This window comes from Manis pentadactyla, chromosome X, assembly GCF_030020395.1.
Source record: "Manis pentadactyla isolate mManPen7 chromosome X, mManPen7.hap1, whole genome shotgun sequence".
Taxonomy (NCBI): domain Eukaryota; kingdom Metazoa; phylum Chordata; class Mammalia; order Pholidota; family Manidae; genus Manis; species Manis pentadactyla.
Genome location: NC_080038.1, coordinates 142764774 through 142790815, shown reverse-complemented (window position 1 = coordinate 142790815; position 26042 = coordinate 142764774). Strand labels below are relative to the sequence as shown.

The following is a 26042-nucleotide window of genomic DNA, read 5'->3' as shown; positions in this document are numbered from 1 at the left end:
GCTTGACAGTCCACATTTTGAGCTTCATGCGTTGGCTTAGGCCAGACCCATTAAAATGCCAGCCAAGGATCCAAGGGAAGAAAAGCTAAGCTTTATTATATACTGAATCTCAACCTATACATGCCTTCTCCTGACAACAGTTCTTGAGGAACACCTGAGAGAGGAAAAGGCACCAGACAGGGGCTGTGGGGAGGGTACAGAAACGGGACAGATGGCTGAATTTTACTAAAGCGAGCATTCAATATACAAACAACTTGAAAGCAGACTCTTGAAGGCTTAAGATTTCTGATGCTAAGCAGCACGAAAACAAATGCTTAATGTAAAAAATGATTAAAAAGCAGAAATTTCACTATTTAGCAACATTGGGAAAAAAAGAAAATAAGATAGCTCTCGGAAATAAACAATTGCTGGAAAAAAAAATGAAACAACGAAAGACAGTAAAAATCCCTCCAGAACATAACAAGCAAAAAGATGAAAAACATGAGACATGATAAATGGAATTCTGCAGTTCTAGCATCGATTAGAAGTTCCATAAAGGACAGAGAAAACTTGGAAAAAATTATCAAAGAAATAATATATAACACCTCCAGGACCAGAAAAGGATGATGTGCAAAACACACCAAGTACTAGCCTGAATTAAAAGGCCCACTCATTTGTTCAGAACACCAATATCTTTTGAGATCATGCTTCCAGAGAATACTAACTTTGAATCGAGAAATGTAATAACATGGTGAAAGGGCATGTTTATTCTTCCAGAAAAGAAAGAAAGAAAAAAGAAAAGAAAACTATAAGGTGAACAAAGTGCTAAAAGAATATGATCCAAGTTTAAATAAAGCAAATTGGTATATGGAATAGTTTTGATCAGTTTTCATTTGACCCCGACATACATAATTCTCCCTGGAAACAAAGAGGTCATAAAATTGGAAAAACAGTAAAAGTAATCAGAATTGGTTCATTGGCCCATTTAGCAAGCAATATTTACATAATGTAAACCCTGCTATTATTATCAATTTTAGAATTGATCTAACCAGGGAGACTTTATAAAATAGAATGAAAATGTTGACATTGTACAGAAGTTGCAATATAACCAGGGAGACTTTATAAAATAGAATGAAAATGTTTACTTTGCAGAAGTTGCAATGTGAAAATCTGTAACAGAAGGAAGGAGAAAGGTGCCTTTATCAGCTCACAAAACATACTTCCAACTAGATTACTTAAAGTTACCGAGCAACTAAGAGTGAGGTGAGTTAAATCCTTACCTACGGTACATCAAGTCAAAAGAAGTCTAAACTTGGTGAGACAAAAATAAAATACGTGATGGCAACCACCAGAAACAGTTAAAGGCAGTTGAAGTGTGGGATGTACAACAGCAATCATATGTGTATCTCTTACTTTGATGATTTTACAAATCATTCGTATCTATACCTAGAAATGAGGTAATTGAACAAAGGGACATTTACAGTTGGTTTGAAATGATAGGATTATGTATTATTACCTTTCCCTTTTTACATTTGATTCAGTAATACTATTATGATAATTGGACAAATCAAATTCAAAAATATTTTCAGAGCAATCAGGCCAGCTATGAGCAAGCTGCTCTTTGAGGATATGAAGAAAAAAAAAAGACAGAAATGTCCTATAAATGTTCTCTATGAACAAAATGGAGGAGAAAATTAAGACACATAGATAGTACATATGCACAAACACCTTCATTCAGCCTTTCCCAAAAACGAGTTTATGGAGATCAAGTTAAATATTTCCCATATTTTTATTAGTTGAACTCCTCTTTCTGAATTGTCTGTTCTTTAAGCATTCACCTATTGCTATCCTACACACACACATATAAAGAACTACACATTGATAATCCATGGCAGTGACAGTAGTATTCCTCATCTGCTATTCACTTTTGATATGAGCAACTAAATCCTTTCGTGATCAAATCTGTTCATCTCCTTCATGATTTATGATCTTTGAGTTTAACGTCAGCTTAACATCAGACTTTAAAGGCTTAATATTTAATTGTTTTATAGTTTTAATTTTGATAATTCACACAGAATTTTGAATATAGCATGGGGTAGGTTATCTAACTAATCCCAACAACATCTTTTCATATGTGATGTTTCATTTACGAAGCAAATTCCTATAATAAGATACATGTTGGGGACAAGATGCTTTGGATTTTTTTTAAGTGATCACTGACATATATATAACACTGATCATTTTTTGTCTCCCCAATATTTACACCTCACTTGTTTTATGTCTTAGTGTTTTGGTTCATTCATTTAATGACTTAAGAACTTCTTCCATTCTAGTAGATAATGTTAAGTTGAAGATATGTAATGGTAAATGAAAAAAAGATTCCCCTGAAATAATGATGGCAAGAGTGAGCAGCATTGTTTCTTATTGATAAGAGTCTGAGTTTAAAGAACGATTTTCATTATTTAAGATATGTATTAATGTACATTATACCGTAATATTTGTTTAGACTCTTTTGTTCACTTCATCGGTTTCCCGATGCAACAAAATTTAAAATACAGAACTATGATAGGTAACAAAGAAGAACTAAAAGCGCTACTGGAAAACTTAAGGGGAAGAGTGTTTCATCCTTTATTTTCAAGGAAAGTCTACATATTATGAAAACAAGCATTTGTTATATCATTGAGTACAGAGCTCACATAGCAAACATTTCACCATTTTTATCATATCGGATGATCTAGAATCAAAATTGTCTTAACAGGCTTATGTCTTTCACTGCTTCATGACAATCACGTTACCATATTTTAGTGAAACACTCTATCTAGCTTTAAGGTTTCCTTTTGAGTAAAAATGAGACCTAACAATTTTTAACCAAAAATGTATATATGCTATTGCTTGTAATAGGATCCGTAAACACTATACTAAGACTTAGCATTTAGACATGAAACATGTCTAAAACCTCTGAAGAATACTCTAAAAATAAGCAAGACATCTATAATGCTTTAATCTTTCCAGGTAACACCATTTATATCAGTAACTGCAACGCTGTAACTTTCAGCATTTCACATAACTAGTCAGGATATATATTTCTTTAAGGGTGGGAGTAAGAACAGAAGAGAAGAGATACAAGTGTCAGATTTCACAGTTCTGTTAAAAGCTCAAAAATCAAAACTATTGTCTTCTCCGCATCAAAACTGTGCCACAAACTTGAAGGCTGTTTCAGCTTTAATCCCATGACTCACCACCTACTGGATTGGGAGCTTGTAACGAAGAAAACCCTGTTGTGTTGAAAGTGCTCTTGCCCTGGTAATCCTTAAAAAAAAGGAAGAAGGAAACATTTAATTTTATGACATCTCTAAAATTACAATGCCCAGAGAGCAGGGACTCAAGCTTTCTACCACGTCTTCCCAAAACACATATACATATATATAAAACGTTCTTCTCACTAAATTCAGTCCATCTGAAAAAAGGACCATATAACCTTGGAGGTCTGAACTGTGCACAAAATATTTCAGGAAAAAACTTTTTTAATCCAATAGTTTTGACAAGTAAAAGAACTTAAAAGCTCTACACTTCAGTGATTAAGCATAAATATTCAATGACTAATATGCCCATTATCTCTGTATAAAAGTAGTGATGCCTATAAACTGACACATCAGAAAAGATGTGTAATTCATTATCTCAAGTCTTTTATCTTGATTAATAATGTAGTCACAATTCCAAAAGTAAAGAATTCCTACGGAAAATTTGTAAGACCCGAAATCAGAATTTGAAATGCCAGCAAACCTAGGAAAAGAGGATATTTGAGCATAAAATTCAAAGTCAATTCCTCACCTTTAAGACCAAAAATATACATGTACACAGAATTTTAGAAATACTACAGGAATCTTCTAGGTAAGAAAATAATGACTTAAATTATTGAATGTTTAGTTACTTCCCATTATTAAGTACGACATTCACAAAGAGAAACTGTAAGCCAAGTTCCGAATTCTTCCCCTCAACTAACCTTTCTAGTATCAACTGATGCAAACACATTTCCTCTTGTACTACCACTGGGGCCCGAACGTGTACTACAGGCAATTTCTTCCAACCATGCAGGAACATCCTGTTGAGCCTTAAAAAAGAGAATTTACTTCATATACTATACCATGCTTAAGAAAATCTCAAGGATGGCACAGATTACTCTTCCTGAATATATGTATATATAAAATGTCTACTTTTAATGATAAAGAACACCATCACTTCAGTTTTAAAAATTTGGAACTTACATCTGACAATACTTTCACCAGAGGCTGTGCCAAATGGTTATCTGATTCAGGATCAAAAAAGGAAATAGCTCTGCCAGTATTTCCACAACGACCAGTACGTCCAATTCGATGGACATACTCCTCAATGGTAGAAGGAAGATCAAAATTGATAACATGTTGAACATTTTCAATATCCAGCCCTCTGCCTGCTACTGAGGTAGCAACAAGAACCGGGCACCTTCCACAGCGAAAATCCCCTAGACTCTGCTCTCTCTCTCGCTGCTGCCGGTCACTGGAAAGAAAAGAGACCATGCATATGGACAGTACTCGAAAAAAATATTACAGAGAACCAGTAAAGTTCACATTAATTTCTTTTTAATAATGGTAAGAATAGCAGCATTTAATATCAATGTCTCTCTCTTATATGCCAGGTGTTATACTGATTGCTTTCAAGCCATCATTTTATTTAATTCTCAGAATGACACTCTGAGGGTGGAACAATGATCTCCACACAGGCAATGCAGAGAGCCAAAGTGCAGACTAACATATGACAAACATCAGAGCTTACCTATTAATAATCTCTTTCTAGTCTTAACAAAAAAATACACGCTTCATGATGAGAATGCTTCACAAACAGAAGGTTTTTTTAAGTACTAATCTCAAACTTCTACCTGTTCAGTGACTATCTTAGATCCATTAGTAAAGTGTCAATAAAGTTGTGTTAATATGACATTTTTAAGCGTGCCAATACAAAACTGTCAGGAAACAGAAAGATAAGAGTGAGCAAAGGACAAATTTAGATGTAAGGACAAGAGGGTGTTAAGTGAGATCTGTTGAGAAGGTATCACTACTCATAATGAGTCTAAGAACTTGCCCCCATCCATTCCCACCATTTAGTCCTTACAGAAACTTAAAATGAAGATGAAGGGCAAGTTTAGATCTTGAAGCTTCTGAACCCTAATCCTAGGATTATGTCATATTAGTTATATACACTGATGCTTTTGAACAAATGACAAATAGAAGTCCCCCCCGACTAGGAAATCATATCAATCTACTTACCCATGAATACTTGTTGTTGATATTTTCTCTTGACAAAGAAAACTGGCAATAAAGTCTGCTCTTTTCTTAGTTTCAACAAAAACCATGGTTCTTTCATCACCTAGAAGACAATGCAACAATGATTAACACTCAAACTACAAAATCAGGAAATGGATAAAAAGGTGGGGGGTGGCGCTCACTAGGAAACAAGCTCATCTACCACTGTACTCCCAGCACTCTGACGCAGCCTGGTAGCTAATAGGAACTCAACTATCTCCTGAACGAATGAAAGATAAAAAGACAAGGGACTGTCTTCCTACTTTAGGGACAAAAAAAATCACCTTGCCCCTTATCTTCCCCAGCCAACATCAGAAAGAAGAGACTTAGGTAAGGATAGATGATATCTAACTGCCAGCTCCTAGTGATTCCAAATTCTTCTCAGGCCCTTTATTTCCCTCTCTATAAACAAATGCCTTTGTTTACTTCCCAAGATAAGGCAATCTTTCACCTGCTTTTATTGCCCAAGGTAGCTATCATACTGACATTCAAACAGGGCTGATAAACCCTACAATATTCCATGTTCCAACATTACCTTTTATTTCAAAAACCCTTTTATCCCCAAAGTATCTCATATATAAAGAAAATGAAATAACTGGGCTTAACACATCAAAGAACATTTACTTGTGAGCTTAGTATTTAATTGATAGAAATTCAAGCATAAGTCAGAGATTTTTCTACACAAGAAATTTCCCTATAAAATGTTAGAGACAGCTACTACAAAGCCACAGTAATCAAGACAATGTGGTACAGGAACAAGAACAGACACACAGACCAATGCAACAGACTAGAGAGCCCAGATATAAACCCAAGCATATATGGTCAATTAATATATGATAAAGGAGCCATGGATATACAATGGGGAAATGTATGGGAGAAAATATTTGTAAATGACATATCCAACAAGGGGTTAACATCCAAAATATATAAAGAACTCACATGCCTCAACGCCCAAAAAGCAAATACCCTGTGAAAAAATGTATGGAGGGTATGAACAGACACTTCTCCAAAGAAGAAATTCAGATGGCCAACAAGGCATATGAAAAGATGCTCCACATCGCTAATTATCAGGGAAATGCAAATTAAATTAAAACCACAATGAGATGTCACCTCACACCAGTTAGGATGGCTAACATAGAAAAGACTAGGAACAACAAATGCTGGCGAGGATAGAGAAAGGGAAACTCTCCTACACTGCTGGTGGGAATGTAAGCTAGTTCAACGATCGCGGAAAGCAATATGGAGGTTCCTCAAAAAAACAAAAAATAGAAATACCATTTCACCCAGGAATTCCACTTCTAGGAATTTACCCTAAGAATGCAGGAGCCCAGTTTCAAAAAGACATATGCACGCCTATGTTTATCACAGCATTACTGACAAAAGCCAAGACATGGAAGCAACCTAAGTGTCCATCAGTAGATGAATGGATAAAGAAGAGGTGGTACATATACACAATGGAATATTATTCAGCCATAAGAAAGAAGCAAATCCTACCATTTGCAACAACATGGATGGAGCTAGAGGGTATCATGCTCAGTGAAATAAGTCACGCACAGAAAGACAAGTATGAAATGATTTCCCTCATTTGTGGAGTATAACAGCGAAGCAAAACTGAAGGAACAAAATAGCAGCAGACACACAGACTCCAAGAAGGGACTAGTGGTTACCAAGGGGGAGGGGTGGGGGAGGGCTGGTGGTAGGGAGGGAGAAGGGGATTGTGGGGTATTATGATTGGTGCACATGGTGTATGGCATGGGGGGTCAAGGGGAAGACAGTGTAGCTCAGAGATGACAGATAGGGACTCTGGCATCTTACTACACTGATGGACAGTGACTGCAATGGGGTATGGGACTCGATAATAAGGGTGAATGTAATAACCATTGTTCTCCTTGAGAAACCTTCATAAGAGTGTATATGAATGTTACCTTAATAAATAAATCCATCAACATCCTCCACTACATCGACAAAAAGGACAAAAATCACATGATCATCTCCATAGATGCTGAAAGAGCATTCGGCAAAATTCAACATCCATTCATGATAAAAGCTCTCAACAAAATGTGTATAGAGGGCAAGTACCTCAACATAATAAAGGCCATATGTGACAAACCCACAGCCAACATCATACTGAACAGCGAGGTGCTGAAAGCTCTTCCTTTAAGATCGGGAACAAGACAAAGGATGCCCACTCTCCCCACTTCCATTCAACATAGTTCTGGAGATCCTAGCCTCCAGAAATGAGCCAGGCAGAAAAAGACAAGTACCAAATAATTTCCCTCATTTGTGGAGTGTAACAGCAGAGCAACAACTGAAGGAAAAAAACAGCAGCAGACTTGGACTCCAAGAATGGACTAGCAGTTACAAAGGAGCAGGGGTGGGAGGGGGATTACGGGAAGATGGTGGCGTGAGTAGTTCAGAGGAAATCTCCTCCCCCAAACATATACATTTATGAAAATACAATAAATAAACAATTCCTAAGAGACACCAGTGGATGCAGTACAACAGCTAGGATACATCTACATCTGTGAGAACTCAACATCACACGAAGGGGGTAAGGTACAAGCCGCGGCCAGGCGGGACCCGAATGATCCCCCACCCCAGAACCCGGCGAGAAGAAAGGAGTCAGAACGCGGAGGGAGGGAAAGCCCAGGACTGCTAAACAACCAGATCTAGAAATCCGCCCCTGGAGCGCAGACACAAGGTGCACAGGGTGCTGGATATCAGAGAAACGAAAAAGAAAAACCTGTGGGTAGGTCCACGCAACCGGCGCCCCTGAGACAAAAGAAAAGCAAGTGCTTTCTGCAAGTCTTAAAGAGACAGGGACCGCATAGCTGGACGAAGTCGTCCCGGTACACTTAGACAGCAGCTAGGAATCCCGGGGAAACCTTAGGCGCCCTAAACCCCGGGGAGGCAGTGCAGCTCTGAAGCCCCTCACGACACTAAGCAGCCTGCCAGTCATTCCTCCAACTGGGGCGGACCCCGACACACCAGCCCAATAGCGGGAGAGTGGCAGCGCATGCTGGGGGCAGCGGTGCCAGAAGTGACCAGGAGTGGATCCCGTGCACCAACGGTGCCAGAGGGGACCAGGAGAGGCTAGTGCGAGTCTGTAGCGGAGGCAACCAAACAGCCCGGGTGTGGCTCACATGCACCGGCAGCAGTGGAACCAGAGGGAGCAGGTGAGCTCCCAGCAGTCAACCAGAATCCCAGCCCAACACACAGCCACCCAGCAGGGGTGCCTCTATCACGGAGGAGTGCACCTGGCATGCCTGCCACTCACCAAAGGGCTCCGCACTGCTCTGACGGAGACCCAGCCCACAGCACCTTAGGGGATTAACCCGGTGGCTGCTCCAGGAGTGCGGGTAAATGACACAGGCAGTGGAGAATGGCAAGGCATCCAGCAAGCAGGAAAGGATTTTCTTCTCCCAGCTGACACACCCACAACCTGCCTACAGCCACCGCTATCACCATGAAAAGGCAAAAATGTTTAGTCCAGTCCAAGATAGTCCAGACAACAGCTGAGAGAGGTTCTGCAGAGACAGACCTAACCAGTCTCCCTGAAAAAGAATTCAAAATAAAAATCATAAACATGCTGACAGAGCTGCAGAGAAATATGCAAGGGCTAAGGGACGATGTCCGGAGGGAGATTACAGAAGTGAAACAAACTCTGGAGGATTTATAAGCAGAATAGATAAGATGCAAGAGGCCATTGATGGAATAGAAACCAGAGAGCAGGAATGCATAGAAGCTGACGCAGAGAGAGATGAAAGGATCTCCAGGAATGAAACAATATTAAGAGAACTGTGTGACCAATCCAAAAGGAACAATATCTGCATTACAGGGGTACCAGAAGAAGAAGAGAGAGAAAAAGGGATAGAAAGAGTCTTTTAAGAAATAATTGCTGAGAAATTCCCCAAACTGGGGGAGGAAATAGTTGCTCAGACTACAGAAGCACACAGAACTCCCGAGAGACGGTACCCAAAGAGGACAACACCAAGACACATAGTAATTGAAATGGCAAAGATCAAGGACAAGGACAGAGTATTAAAGGCAGCCAGAGAGAGAAAAAAGGTCACCTACAAAGGAAAACCCATCAGGCTATCATCAGACTTCTCAGCAGAATCCTTACAGGCCAGAAGAGAGTGGCATGATGTATTTAATGCCATGAAGCAGAAGGGCCTTGAACCAAGAAAACTTTATCTGGCAAGATTATCATATAAATTGGAAGGAGGGATTAAACAATTTCCAGATAAGCAACAGCTGAGAGAATTTACTTCCCACAAACCATCTCTACAGTGTATTTTGGAGGGACTGCTATAGATGTAAGTGTTCCTAAGGTTAAGTAGGTGTCACCAGAGGTAATAAAAAGGGATAGACAAAGAGTACAGAGTATGACACCTAATATATAAAGAATGGAGGGGGGAAAAGAAACTTTAGATTGTGTTTGTAATGGCATACTAAGTGAGTTAAGTTAGACTCGTAAGATAATAAGGAAGTTACCCCTGAACCTTTGGTAACCCCGAATTTAAAGCCTGCAATGGCAATAAGTACATGACTGTAGATAATCACCCTAAATGTAAATGGTCTGAATGCACCAATCAGAAGACATAGCGTCACTGAATAGATTAAAAAAAAACAAGACCCATCTATATGCTGCCTACAAGAGACTCACTTCAAACCCAAAGACATACACAGACTAAAAGTGAAGGGATGAAAAAAGATATTTCATGTAACTAATAGAGAGAAAATATTATACAAGTATTGTTCCATTTGGCTTGGTCACATAGCTCTCTTAATATTCTTTCATTCCTTGAGATCCTTTCTTCTCTGTCTTCCTCTGATTCTCTGTATTCCTGTTCTCTGATTTCTATTCCATTTACCATCTTCTCTACCTCATCGAATCTGCTCTTAAATCCCTCCATGGTATGTTTCATTTCAGCTACTTTATTTTCCAACGTGTCTATCTCTGTCTTGAATTCATTCCTTAGATCTTGAATATTTTTCTGTAGCTCCATTAGCATGTGTATGACTTTTATTTTGAATTCTTTTTCAGGAAGATTGGTTATTTCAATTTCACTGAGTCCTCTTTCTGGTGTTTGAGGGGTTTTGGATTGAACAATGTTCTTCTGCCCTTTCATAATCCTTGAGTGATGGCAGGGGTCACAGGTAAGCAGTGCCATTGCCTACCCAAAGGAGAGAGCTCTTTGCTGCTTCCCAGCCACAGTGCCTGCCTCCACTGTCAAGGCCAATGAGCCAAACACAGGGAATAGCCTCTGTGTTAAGCCCCTAAGGTGCATAGGCAGGGCTGCCATCCAGCCGGCCTGGCACAATGGCAGAGGATGCAGGTTTGAGCACAGGTGCTGGAAGGGAGGAAGGAGTGGCAGGCTGCTTATTGCAGTGGGGGTCCTTGGGGCTGCATTGCCAGTCAGGTGCATGGAGCACCTGCAGCTCCTGCAAGTTCCCAACCTGCTGGGTTGAGAGTGCCGGGATGATTTTATCCACCTGTTCCTTCTCCTGGGCAGTTAGCTCTGTGTAATCCTTGCCCCTTCAGCAGCCCTCTCACTGTTGGGAAGTCTTTCAAAGCGCCCACATTTCTTTTGTCCCAGAGCAGCTGGTTGTGGGAACCTGTTCTCCACATGCAGCTAGAATCTCAGTCTCCGACATTACTTTTCAAGCCCTCTAATCTCCAGAGCACCATGCAATGTGTTTGCGCTCCCAGAGTAGATCTCCAGGGCTGGGTATTTAGCAGTTCTGGGCTTCTACTCCCTCCCCACTCTGTTTCTCTTCCTCCTGCCGGTGAGCTTCCGTGAGGGAGTGGTCAGGTCTCGCTGGGTTGCGGCTTTGTTACTTTACCCTTTTCTGTGAGATGTTCTCTTTCCCCAGATGTAGACTGGCTGGTGCCATCTTATTTCTCGCCACTCCTTTAGGATTAGTAATTTGCTGTCTTTTCGTATTATATGTGGTTTTGGGAGGAGATTTCTGCCTCACTTCTCACGCTGCCATCTTTTTTCCAACTGTCTACATTTATTTTTAAATGCTCGCTTGTCACTTCACTTAAACTGGTAACCAACTATTGTTTCTCATTCACCAATGATCCTACACTAATCAAATGTTACGGCTCCCCCCTGACAGCTCTTGCTTTTGCCCTTTTAAAATCAGGTCATACATTTAGAAAAAGAAATCCACCTAAACTACCTTGAGATTTTCCAGAGAACCCCAGGAAAATATAAACCCCAGGAAAATCCCAAGAATGACATTCAAACTGAAACAGAAGTAAGAAAACTGAGGGATGGGGAAAATGTACAACACGTAAGAACACTTAACCTGTGAGGTACCAAAGTATTAAAATGGCCATATCAGAAAGTTTTATTTGCAGGTACAAACTAAGTCTACCTCAATCAAACAAAAAAATATGACTTCCTTTAAAAATTGTTTTTTTGTATGGGAAAGGAGTAGATTTCTTAACAGTATTATGAACAGAGGGACCAGATATTTAAAGTCCCTTCCAGCTCTAAAAGTCTTTGAATCTATGAATATATGATGCTTATGAAGCAACAACCAGGAACCAGAAATACAACAAAGAATCCACTTTTGGAGGATTAGTTTCATGTAAATACACATTACTAAGCCTTTCCATTTTCTGAAATTAAAAATTATACATATGTTATTCTCTAGAAATAGTTTTTAGTTAAATACTGTTCAAGTAAGTCTCAAATCCTTCCCATTTTTAATCTCTATGGAGGAGAAAGAATTATACTGCTACGTAATTTACACAGAAAACTGAATCATAAAACATTTTATACAAAGAGCTTTAGAGAAAGAAGAAGCAATGAAAACTTATACTCATGCCAAAGAATTCTTAATTTTTAAAATTTAGTCATTTTAAAAGCATCAAAATCATGCAAAAAATATTTATATAAAGATAAGATACCTGTGGTTAGTAGAATTCCAACAAGTTTCTCTCTTTTTGAGTACCGGCCAACTGGGAGAATGATCTGCTGAACATCTCTACATGCTATCCCCACTTGTCCAACCACAACAAACAAGTAATTCCGCTTCAAAAACTTACAAGCCAACCTTGAAAGACAAAAGATTATTCCTTTATCCTCTTCCATTAATACTCGTAATATTCACTGAATTCCTGCAAGAATTACTTCAATATCAGACAGATTATAGCAGATAATAAGATTAGGTGGATACTATGTCATCCTAATGCTATTCTTAAAAGTCAGTATAAAATGTTAAGATTTTGCAAAATACAATTACTAGCGAAAAAGTGTGTGTCAGATTATGAATATAATTTCAAGTGGATGTGCTGACCGTGTAAAAACTACATAAAATGTGTATGTAATAACAAAAAGTATGCTAAACCAAGCATTAGACTACAGCAAACAGGAATTTTTATTAAAAATCGAAATGTAAGCCTATGAAAAAATTCTGTTCTTTGCTCACTGCTTTTATGTATGTTATTCCCAAAACTTGTTTTCCGAAAACACTACTTACTAAATTAGTATACTTGAAATCAACTATTACGCGCTAACCAGATTTTAGGAATCAACTATTACGCGCTAACCAGATTTTAGGTCAGTGTTTTTCATGTCATGAAACATACAGAAAATGGTATTTGTAGAGCAAAAAAATGGGCAAAAAAAATGAAACAAGAAATCAAAGGCCTAGGGGCTAGGCCCGCACCCGATTGTGTATGCTCACTCCAAAGGTTAAGGGTAACAGCATCTGACACACAATAAAACTCACTGACAGTGCACCATTAAGGCCTGTTTATATCACCCAGAGGTGGGGAACTTCCAATTACAGAACTTTCTTTCTGGGATTAAAGATGAGGTCCAAATCTATCATCAGTCCTCCTCTCTCCTAAATAGAGGCCCCTTATTTTCTAGCTGCCTCCTAAAATATCATTGTAATAATTTAAACTCAGGCTATCCAGAATCTTAATAATCACTGCTTCTTTCCTCTCACTTGCATTCTTACCATAAAGGAGAAAGAAAAGCTGCTTTTTTATATACCTCCATCTAAGTCAAGCATACTCTCATCCAAGCACAAACCTTGAAATTACCTACAATTCGTTGTCCATCATCGTTTTCATTCACTAAAACATTTAGTGAGTGCCTTGTGAAGGGCGTATATGGCTACAAGGTACCGGAGGCACAAAGATAAATACGATAAAACTTCACCAAAAAACTACTGGAATAAATGAATTCAGTAAAGTCACGGGATACAAAACCAATATGCAAAAATCTGTTGCATTTCTGTATAAAACTGACCAGCTACCGAAAGAAAAACTAGGAAAACAATCCCATTTGCAACTGCATTAAAAAGAATAAAATACCTAGGAATAAATCTAACCAAGCAGGTGAAAGGCCATTATTTTGTATGGAATCACAGAAGACCCCCAAAAGACCAAGCAATCTTGAAAAAGAATGAAGCTCGGGGAGGACCACATTTCAAACTACACAACAAAGCTACAGTAATCAAGACAGTATGGTACTGGCACAAAAGTAGAGACATAGACCAGGAACAGAAATAGAGAGCCCAGAATTAAACCCATGCATATAAGGCCAATTAATATGTGACAAAGGAGGTAAGAATGCACAATGAGGGGGCGGGGTCGGCACCGCGGGAAGTGCCAGCAGAAAGGCTGGGTGGCTGCGTGGGTCATGGCCCTCTCGGTTCCCGGATGCTCGCCCGGTTTCAAAAAGCCGCCGGAGACTTTGCGGCTCTGACGGAAGACGGCCTGGAGCCTTGGGGCCGCCGCTGTGCCCAGGGAGCTGCCCGAGCCGGTGCCACGCCACGCCGCCCTGGCAGCCGGGCTGCCCCTCCGCCCCTTCCCGGCGGCGGCGGACAGAGGCTGCGGTGGCGGCCTGGCCGCGGCCCGGAGGAACCCCTTCGCCCACCTGGACACCCGTCCGCGGGCCTCCGCGGAGCCCCGCTACGGGCCACCCTGCGCCGAACAGGCAGTGCCGGGCCCGTTTTTAGATTCTAATCAAGAGAATGATTTGTTATAGGAAGAGAAGTTTCCTGAAAGAACAGACGTTACTGAATTACTCCAGACTCCCCACATATCATCCTCCGAATCTGATATTCCATCCTCAGAAAGTACTGAGTTACCTGCGGACTGGAGTATTAAAACTCGACTCCTTTTCACCTCTCCTCAACCCTTTACCTGGGCAGATCATTTGAAAGAACGGGAAGAGGCTCAAGGTGTGGTGCAGCGTTGTAGGGCAACAGAACTTACTATGCCTCAAAGTATCCAGGTCTGTGAGCTTCACTTCTCTATATAATCTTCTGAAGACAAAATTTTGCCCCTATTTCTACGTTTGTACCTATCAGTTTACTGTCCTGTTCCATGCAGCAGGATTCACAGGAAATGATGTAATCACAGCTCTCATATCTCCTACAACTAGAGGCATCAGAGAAGCTATGAAAAATGAAGGTATTGAATTTTCCTCGCTTTTATTAAAAGAAAATGGCCATGAGAAGAAAAAAGCATCTGGAACAAGCCCTGGGACATGAGGAGGAGCAAGTAATCAGTGATGAGGATGAATAAGAAAGTTTTTCCTGGCTGGAAGAGATGGGTGTGCAAGATAAAATTTAGAAACTAGACATGCTGTCTATCAAGATGAGCTTAACTGCTACCTCGGGTCCACAGGCAGGACTTCCACCAACCCTCTTATCCCCTATAGCTTTTCGGGGTGCCACAATGCAAATGCTGAAGGCACGAAGTGTAAATGTGAAGACACAAACTTATTCTGCATACAAGGATCAATTTAGTTTGGAGATTACAGGTCCTATCATGCCTCATTCTCTACATTCAGTGACCATGCTACTCAAATCTTCACAGAGTGGGTCATTTTCTGCACGACTGTATACACAGGAGTCAACTGCTGTATTTAATATATGCCCACCAATAGAAAAAGTACTGGATAAGGAGACCACTCCTGAGGAGCTTGCCAACTGTGGATTGCACCCTAAAACTCTGGATCAACTTAGTCAAGTACCAATATTGGTGAAATCATCATTACGGCATGTGGAAATGAGTGACTACATCTATAATTGGAGATCCTGAACATCAAAGTAAGCCTAAAAGGAATCTTTGAGGAAAAAAGCCTTCTAGCAAGGAAATTCAAGATTCCTATACCTTTGGCTTTAAAGTTCATTTTGGAAGTTAAATGAACATTACCTTAAAAGTGTTAAAATGTTTAAAATGTTAATCTATGACATTAACTTTTATTACACGCATTAAGCAATAGGATTGAGGTTTTAAAGTTTTACCATTTTGGTAAGAGTCTGATATGAAAGTACTCCAACTTCTTTAAAAACTCAATGAGAATTTTAGATTCCCTAGAACGTAATTATAAAACAAGCAGAAAACTGTTTCTTTGCAAATGGGAAATTGAGGCTAACTTAGTATCAACTGTCTCATGGCATTCTGACTAATGGCATTAGGGCAAAAGTGTATTTGTAGGGCAAAACGATTTTGTAGGTTCTAGTTTTATGAAGGTAGAAAACAAACGTAGTCAACATGTACGGAGCTGGCTATTGATGCTTCTACCCATAGTTGCTTTCCTACTGATTTACAATTCCTCTATTCTCAAATATATTAAACTTGTTTTTATAATGCAAAAAAAAAAAAAGAATGCACAACGAGGAAAGGGCAGTCTATTCAGTAAATGGTGTTGGGAAAACTGGACAGCTACACCCCCAAAAATGAAACTGGATCACTGTTTACACCATACACAAAGATAAAACTCAAAATAGGTTAAAGAACTGACTCTAAGACCTGAATCCATAAAATTCCTAAAAGAAAACACAGGCAGTACATTCTTGAACATTGGCATTAGTAATTTTTTTCCTGAATATGTCTCCCTAGGCAAGGGAAACAAAAGCAAACGTGATCAAGTGGGATTACAATAAAGTAAAAGGCTTTTGCAAATGAAACCATGAACAAAATGAAAAGGCAGCTTACACCATGGGAAAAGATATTTCCAAGTGGTACATCCAATAAAGGGCTAATATCCAAAATAGGTAAAGAACTCATATAACTCATCCACCAAAAGAGAATCATTGGTAACTGTTAGTCCATTCTGATAAAAAGATAATCTGATTAAAAAGTGGGCAGAGAATCTACACAGATATATACCCAAAAAAGACAGAGGGGTGGCCAACAGACACATGAAAAGATGCTCAACATCACTAATCATCAGGGAAAGGCAAATCAAAACCACAATGAGATATCACCTCACACCAGTCAAAATGTCTAGTACCCATAGGACAATAAATAACAAACTAATAATAATAATAATAATAAAATAAAAGTGTTTGCAAAGATGTGAAGAAAAGGGAACCTCTGTGTGCTCCTGGTGGGAATGTAAATTGGTACAAAGCCACTATGAAAAACAGTATGGAGATTTCTCAAAAAACTAAAAATAGAATTACCATATGGCCCAGTAATTCTACTTATAGGTATTTACCCAAAGAAAACAAAACCACTAACCTGAAATATGCACTCCTGTGTTTACTGCAACATTATTTACAATAACCAGAATATGGAAGCAACCTAAGTGCCCATCAATGGATGAATGGATAAAGAAGATGTGCTACACACATACAATGAAATATTACTCAGCCATAAAAAACAATGAAATTTCATCATTTATAACATGACATGGATGGGACCAGAGGTTATTATGCTAAGGGAAATAAAAGAAATATAAACCTTATATGATTTCACTTATATGTGGTATCTAAAACCAACCAACCAATGAACCAACCAACCAACCAGTAATGTTCCTATAAAAATAGAGAACAGACTAGTGGTTGCCATCAGGGGAGGGAAATGGAAGGACAAGTGAAATAGCTGAAGGGGAGAAAAAACTGAGAATATTTGATATCTTGATGTTGGTAATAGTAACATGTATGTACACATATGGCAAAATTCATCAAGCTGTACGTTAAGATTTCTGTATCTCAATAAAAAAATCATTTAAAAACGAATACAATCGCCTCTGCCTCTGAGGTGCTCAAATCAAGTAGGATAAATGTATAAAAACAATTACCATAATTTAAAAATATTTAATATACTTTAATACTTACATATTTTAATTATATATTAAGTATTTAAAAAATTAATACAATAGTCTAGTGTTACAATAGGTGACATCTACTGAACACTAATTATATTCCAAGAATGTACAAAGTTTTTTAAATAGTTTTTTCCCAAGATACACAGGCATGCAATAGACAAAATGATGTCTATTTAGCAAAGTCTTCAAGTTTGCAGCATCTCTAAGGAGCAGCAAGCAAGGAAAAGCGATGACTCAGGAAAGGCATACAACACAGAAGGAGAGGTGAACAAGAACAAATAATTAGAAGGGGCAGAATTGGCTTGCTCAGCCAATAGGAAAGAGTTTTCATACACCAGAAACATGATTCCAGGTAAGAAAGTGGCAGATGAGGCAGAGCTTATGTCATGTGTAAAACACCTTGAAAGTTGGTTAGTCCATGGACATAGGAAGACATAGAAGGGTATTTTTTGTTGTAGTATCACTAATATACAATCACATGAGCAACACTGTGGTGACTAGATTACCCCCATTATCAAGTCCCCACCACAAACCCCATTACAGTCACTGTCTATCAGCATCAGCACAGTAAGATGCTGTAGAATCACTACTTGTCTTCTCTGTGTTGCACAGCCCTCCCCGTGCCCCCCCTTCAAATTATACATGCTAATTGTAATACCTCCTTTCTTTTTCCCTGCCCTTATCCCTCCCTTCCCACCCATCCTCCCCAGTCCCTTTCCCTTTGGTAACTGTTAGTCCATTCTTCTGTTCTGTGAGTCTGCTGCTGTTTTGTTCCTTCAGTTTTTGCTTTGCTCTTATACTCCACAGATGAGTGAAATCATCTGGTACTTGTCTTTCTCTGCCTGGCTTATTTCACTGAGCATAATACCCTCTAGCTCCATCCATGTTGTTGCAAATGGTAGGATGTTTTCTTCTTAGGGCTGAATAATATTCCATTGTGTATACGTACCACTTCTTCTTTATCCATTCATCTACTGATGGACACTTAGGTTGCTTCCATTTCTTGGCTATTGTAAATAGTGCTGCGATAAACAGGGGTGCATCTGACTTTTTGAAACTGGGCTCCTGCATTATTAGGGTCAGTTTCTAGGAGTGGAATTCCTGGGTCAAATGCTATTTCTAATTTTAGTTTTTTGAGGAACCTCCATACTGCTTTCCACAATGGTTGAACTAACTTGCATTCCCACCAACAGTGTAGGAGGGTTCCCCTTTCTCCACATCCTCACCAGCATTCGTTGTTATTTTGGATATTTGTTATTTTGGATATTTGGACATCGTCTTTTGGATGTTGGCCATCCTAGCTGATGTGAGGTGATATCTCATTGTGGTTTTAATTTGCATTTGTCTGATGATTAGCAATGTGGAGCATCTTTTTATGTGCCTGTTGGCCATCTGAATTTCTTCTTTGGAGAAGTGTCTGCTCAGGTCCTCTGCCCGTTTTTTAACTGGATTATTTCCTTTTTTGTTTGTTGAGGTGCTTGTGCTCTCTATATATTTTGGATGTCATCCCCTTAACAGAAATGTCATTTACAGATAAATATATTCTCCCATACTGTCGGATGCCTTTTTGTTCTACTGATGGTGTCCATTGCTGTACAGAAGCTTTTTGTTTTCATATAGTCCCACTTGCTCATTTTTGCTTTTGTTGCCCTTGCCCAAGGAGATATGTTCACGAAAAAATTGCTCATGTTTATATTCAAGAGAGTTTTGCCTTCGTTTTCTTCAAAGAGTTTAATGGTTTCACAACTTACATTCAGGTGTTTGATCCATTTCGAGTTTACCTTTGTATATGGAGTTAGACAGTAATCCAATTTCTTTCTCTTACATGTAGTTGTCCAGTTTTGCCAACACCAGTTGTTGAAGAGGCTGTCATTTCCCCATTGTATATCCATGGTTCCTTTTTCATTTATTAGTTGACCATATATGCTTGGGTTAATATCCAGACACTCTATTCTGTTCCATTGGTCCATGGGTCTGTTCTTGTGCCAGTACCAAATTGTCTTGCTTACTGTGGCTTTGTAGTAGAGCTTGAAGTTGGGGAGCATAATCTCCTCTGCTTTATTCTGCCTGGAAGGGTTTATTTTTATTAAATGTCTAAAAGGATCAGACTTTATTTTGGAATTGCAAAGCAAAAGTGAGACTAGAAGCAGGGAGAGAAGTTAGAAAACTGCCAACAAGTAGAAGGAAACTAAAAAGGACTTAAATTAAGGTAGGAAACACAGAAGAAACTAACAGATTTGGAATATTGTAGAGGTTACTTCCAAGTTGGATATTTTTGAAGGGCAGAGAGTTAATGTAGTGTGAGGGAGGAATCAACATGACTCAAAGGTTTTTGGCTTATAAAGATCATGACGCCAAACACATAGTGAATCTGTGGCATCTTACTTCACTGATGGACAGGCACTGCATTGGGGTATGGGTAGGGACTTGATAATATGGTAAATGTAGTAACCACATTGTTTTTTTTTCTACATTATTTTTTAATTTGAAACCTTCATAAGAGTGTATATCAATCCTACCTTAATAAAAAGTTAAAAAAAAAGATCATCATGCCTAAAAGGAAAACTATAAAGGACAGGGAGAGTTGAACACATTGAGTGTCGGACATAACGGACAAGAGTTACTGATAATACATCTAAAAGGAGAAACACTCCCAAAGTCTGGAAGTCAAGAGAGAGATTAGGGATATACAGGTAATACATTCGGAAGTGTTAAAGACGAAGTACCCGCCAGATAAATGGATGCTGCAATGGTTCAATGAACATGGAGAATGAGAAAAGGGGACTTTAGACCCAATAATAGGGAACTTGTAACATTTAAAAGCAGACAGTGAAGCAAAGGAGTCTTCAGGAACTCAAGAATATAAGCAATTCAAGATCTGGGACTCTACCTTGTTTACCATATATCCCCAGGGCTTATCATTAAGTAAGGCTCATAAGAAGTCCTCAACAAGTATTACTGACTGATGGTAGTACACATTCGTCATTGTGGCTGGGCAATATCCAAATACTTCCCTATTTCAGGGGAAATCAAAAAGTAGATAGGCAGCAGGAATATTACCTACTGTTTAGGTAGGCAGTTACCTAATATTAATCACCAAAGATGATAATGGGACTATGGACATCTCATTTCAAATTTATGACACCATTTAAATATAAGAAATTATACTTTATGAAGCACTAAGAAAAAAAAACCCTGCCAACTAACTGCTTTCTTATGATTTAGACTTTTTCCTCAGTAAAGAGCTCTGTTGAACTTTACAAGAAGACTCTTCAAATCATCTATCTAGTAAAATAAATTAACAGCCAGCACCAGTGTCTGATCCTGTCAGACCAGGGAAGCCACTTTACCTCAAAGGAGTCACTGGAACAGGCCTTTAACCATGGGGTCATAGGTCATATCACAATACCTAGATGCTGTCAGCTTGACAAAAATTGGAAAGCCCACTTAAAGAACACCTAACAGGCCAGCTTGGAGTGATTCTTTACGAGGACTGTGTATCATGCAACGAGGCAGAGTAACTCCTTGAATCAAAGATCTTTACATGGAACATGGGTCTGGGAACCAAGAAGTGAAAGAAAGAGTGGCCCACTTACCACCATTCCCAGTGACCCACATGAGAAATCTGTGTTTCCCATCCCCCTACAACTCTAGGTTCTACAGATTTGGAGGTCCTGAGTCCCAAAGACAGAAGAGTTCTGCCAGAGAAAACAGCACGAATCTTACTGAATTACGAGCTAACGTTGCTGTCCGCACTCTTGAGACTCCTTGTAGCCAAGACAGCAGCAGGCAGGCGGAAGACTCACCGTGCTAGCAGCGATGTGTCATACTAATCTCAGAATTCACCAGACAACACGGTATACAGTATGATACTCAATATTTGTCAACGATCGGTATGTCAGTTTTCTACCAAAGGCCCAATTCTCCCAAGCTCTATAATTTTCGCTTGAAGAGAAGATATCAATATAAAAGTAACTACATTTAGAAAGTTCTACTAACGTGTTGCTGACATTTTCATTTCTAGCCTACAAGGGAACAACACATAAAATACTGAGTCATTTACAAGCTTTCGATTATTATCACAAGCCACAATCTGTGCTGATTCTTCTGTTTTTTTGTTTAACTTTTCTTTCTAGTAAAAAAGTGGGCTAAGTAAACAGTCATCTGAAAGGAAAACAAATATCTCTTTCTCCAGTACTTCTAGCATCCTGTCAATACTCATTTCTGCCCTACTGAATTATATTGGTTGTGTTTATAAATGTCTATTTCCTAGTGTCCTTTATGTATAATTCCAGGCAAGAAAGAAGAAAATGAATGAATGAAAACTAAGACAATCCTTTGCTGAAAGAAAATAACATTAGTGAAAAAAAATTAACTGAATTTATTAAGCATTTATTTAATCCTAGCTAGGTGCATGCTATTATAGACACAGTACACATTTTAAATAAAATCTAATGCTAATGCAAAGCCAGGAATTAAAGCAAAACAATGAAAAATATGGTAAGCTTTTCAGAATACATCTACTTTTTAAACTACCTATTTAAAAATCTTAAATAAAAAAAAATCAAGTATCTCAAAAATAAGAATATTCACATTGCTTTTCCTTCCATAAAAGTATTTCTGTACATAACAATCATTATTAAGAAGAAAAAACTTTTACCTCCAAATTTCTCCTGGAAATGTTGCACTAAACATAACGGTTTGACGCTGCTCCTTTGGTGGCATTCCTGGGCAGGAAATTAACTTTATCATTTCTGGTCCAAAGCCCATATCCAGCATGCGATCAGCTTCATCCAAAACTAAGTATCTGACTTGTCCGAGACCAATCTTTAGGAATATTTAAAGGTTAGAGCAGAGAATGCATAGTATTTAATATATTAAACTAAAATATTCTCCACAATTCCCACTAATATTAAGGACAAAAATTAGAAATCAATGCATGAAATGATGAGAATTATGCATAGAAAGTACTATTACTATTTATTTCTGTTCTCAGTTTTTCTCTGCTATAAAACATTTTGTAAGTTAAAGACTAAAAGAAACCAAAACATCTAGGATCAATGCTGCACAACAGACCTTTCTTCAATTACTTAAAAATTCTTTACCTGCTACGTGTTAGCTACTATCCACATGTAGCTTTTAAACACTTGAAATGTGGCTGCTGTGCCTTAAGAACTAAATTTCAATTTTATGTTATTTTCCATTTAAATAGCCACATGTGGCTAGTGTCTACCATACAGAACAGCACAGATCTAGACTGTATTTTACCTGATACAGTTAGACTACAATGTACAAAAAAATTTTCTAACAAAATGACATATTCAAATGTCTTATAACTGGTAAACTTATTTCTAGCTACCTTAAACCCTTAATAAATTCTCTATTCTCTAATCACTCAGGAACAAGTGGGAAACTTCTCTCACCGTTGCATGAACACTTACTGCTTTAAACAGAAGCACACAGTTGCAAAAGGAAAACAAGTGACTTTGGTACCACTGTGGAAGATGTTTAGTGAAAAATCAAGGTGCCATTATCTAGATACTTTTAATGTGATCCTGAGAAAAATACGTTTATGCAGAAAAAGCATGTTTTGAGTAACCCCTTTAAAGAAGAGCCTAAAAAAGGCAAACCAGGTTCATGAAAGTGAACTTAGAGTACTGATTTAGAGATGTAATAATGTGCCATGTGAATATCTAACGTACATGGCCTCTAACATCTCTTTTTAAAGACTTAGAAAGTTAACCTCCTAGTTCATACCACTCTCATGGTTAGACAGGAGACAAAATTACTGATGCCACAAAGGCTTTCTTCCAGGAAAAAAATTATTTCATTGACATATATATGAAACTACATAAAAGCACTTACTGCATTTTTCTCCAAGTGTGGTGGGGTATATGATATAGGTCCTAGAATCAGATCCAGATTCTAACTGTAGCTTTATTGAGCTAACTGAGGGATTTTAAATAATTTACATAATCTCACTGAATTTTTTTTCCAAGTACAGAATGGAAAATACTACTTATCTACTGTTGGAATTATTTTAAGAACTACATAAGAAAACATTCAAAGAATCTGATGGGAACCTAACATATAAATGGTGCTCTAATAAACATATCCACCTTTATGCCCTTCTTTCTCTTTCTCATACATAAAAAGTTTTAATCAATCCCACAACTTTCTCCCTCTAGGGCCTACCTTTTCTTTGCCTATGATATCCATCAGTCTTCCAGGAGTAGCACACAATATATTACAGCCTTGCACTATCTGACGGACTGAATGCCCAAACTGGGTTCCCCCATATATACCAACAGCTCTTACACGAGTCCTATTCATAGGAAAAACAAAAGCCATTGTCAGCTTATTTGCAAACTAGACATTTGTTTCTAACAAGATGTAAAATGAAATAAGTAAAGAATCCTAATACATGGAATTATCTATAAAAAAATCTAATTCTTCCCAGGAAGAAACCAAAAAACAAATTAAATAACTGTGGAAAAATTTTGCTAACTATCTGATAAGGCTTTTCAAAAGCAATTATTAGCATTACCACTCCCCCCAAAAAATAGCCAGAAATACAAAAAATAGCCCATAAAAAATACAAATGACTTTTAAACCTTTTTTTAAGTTCAACATTACTTTAAAAGAGAAGAAAAATGAAGACTAACATGTTTTCCCTCAAGTATAATAATATCAAGTTGGCCAAGGTATAGAGAAATTGGCACTCAAGAAGGTAAACTGATACAATCTCTTTCACAATTTTAGTTCTATTAAAATATAAAAACTATCTCTTGTCCCAATAAATTCATATGTAGGAACTCACCATTCAGATATGTCCCCCAAATGGACAAAGATACCTGTACAATAGTATTCACTGCCAACATTATTGCTCACACCAAAAAGGTTGAAACTCGGTGTCTAACAACAGAAGACTTAAAATTATAGTCCACCCATAAAAAAGGTATAGTGCATTCTTAAAAGGGGGAACAGTTCTAAATTAAGCATTATGTCTAACATACACCATATTAAAGAATAGGGTGACAAGAACTTAGTATGTTACCATTTGTTAAGAGGAAAATTAAAGTGCACACATGTACATCAGTTATTTCCATGATAATTCATAGAAAACTGTTGATCATGGGTATCTCTGAAAAGGAGAGTTAAAGAACTGAGGGTTAGGGAACTCAAGAGGGTGGCGTGAGTAGAGCAGCGGAAATCTCCTCCCAAACACATATATATTTCTGAAAATACAACAAATACAACTAATCCGAAGAGAGAGACCAGAAGATACAGGACAACAGTCAGACTACATCCACACCTGCGAGAACCCTGTGCCTCACGAAGGGGATTAGATACAAGCCGTGGCCCGGCGGGACCCAAGCGCCCCTCACCCCAGCTCCCAGCGGGAGGAGAGGAGTCGGAGCGGGTAGGTAGAGGGAGCCCAGGACTGCTAAACACCCAGCCCTAGCCATCCGCACCGGAGCGCAAAAACACAGTGAGTGGGGTGTTGGATACTAGGGAAACGGGACAGTAAAATCTGCGAGCAGGTCCCCACAGCTGATGCCCCTGGGAAAAAGAAAAGAGAGTGATTTTTGAAAGTCTTAAAGGGACAGGGACCACACAGCTGGATGGAAGCGTCCCGGGATACTTAGCCCAGCATCTGGGAATCCCAGGGAACTCTAGGCGCCCTAACCCCCTGGGCTGCAGCGAAGCTTGGAGGCCCCTCATGGCAATAAACAGCCTCCGATATGCACAATGGAATATTATTCAGCCATAAGAAGTAAACAAATCCCACCATTTGCAACAACATGCATGGAGCTAGAAGGTATTATGCTCAGTGAAATAAGCCAGGCGGAGAAAGACAAGTACCAAATGATTTCACTCATCTGTGGAGTATAAGAACAAAGAAAAAACTGAAGGAAAAATACAGCAGCAGACTCACAGAACCCAAGAATGGACTAACAGTTACCAAAGGGAAAGGGACTGGATGGGAAGGGAGGGGCATTCTGATTAGCACACATAACATGGGGGTCACAGGGAAGGCAGTACCGCACAGAGAAGACAAAGTAGTGACTCTGTAGCATCTTACTACACTGATGGACAGTGACTGTAATGGGGTATGTGGTGGGGACTTGATAATGGGGGGAATCTAGTCACCACAGTGTTGTTCATGTGACTATATATTAATGATATCAAAATTTAAAAATGCCTTGGAAAAAAATAAATAAAGTAAAATATGTACACAAATCCTTCCTTCCTTCAACATGGATCCTCACTGCCTTCCCCTTAACTATGTGCAAAGCAGGCTTCATAGGTGTGCAACCTATGCAGTCACAAAGGGACCCAAGGCTAGAAGATCCCTAAGCTTGGTTTCATGCTGTGCTATTTGCTATCTTAAAATTCGTAGTACTTTTTGAACCAAAGACCCTGCATGTTCATTTTGAACTAGTTTCAGCAAATCACATAACCACTCCTGAATCTGAGCCAGACTTAGCGACTCGCTTAGTGATGGAAAGAATATGGCCAAAGTCATTGAGACCATTTTATAAAGGCCATTGTGGCTGCTCTTTGCTCTCTCACTGATCAATCAGAGGGAAGCCAGTTGCCATTTTGTAAGGACAAACAGGCA

The 26042-nt window shown here is 38.7% G+C and overlaps 1 protein-coding gene and 1 pseudogene across 1 annotated transcript in view; one reads left to right on the top strand and one right to left on the bottom strand.

The window, feature by feature from the left end:
* Positions 1-2572: 2572 nt before the first annotated feature.
* The window catches only part of LOC118923998 (ATP-dependent RNA helicase DDX4-like), a 78610-nt gene continuing 55140 nt past the window's right edge, over positions 2573-26042 (bottom strand). Inside the window, exons 8-14 of the mRNA XM_057495665.1 lie at positions 23612-23741; positions 22077-22243; positions 12247-12392; positions 5283-5382; positions 4245-4515; positions 3983-4090; positions 2573-3288 (exon numbers count right to left, since the gene is read on the bottom strand). Coding sequence (XP_057351648.1) covers positions 3202-3288; positions 3983-4090; positions 4245-4515; positions 5283-5382; positions 12247-12392; positions 22077-22243; positions 23612-23741 — 1009 coding nt within the window. The 3' untranslated portion in view covers positions 2573-3201. The remainder of the gene's footprint in view (positions 3289-3982; positions 4091-4244; positions 4516-5282; positions 5383-12246; positions 12393-22076; positions 22244-23611; positions 23742-26042) is intronic.
* LOC130681898 (protein downstream neighbor of Son-like) lies at positions 13991-15955 on the top strand (annotated as a pseudogene).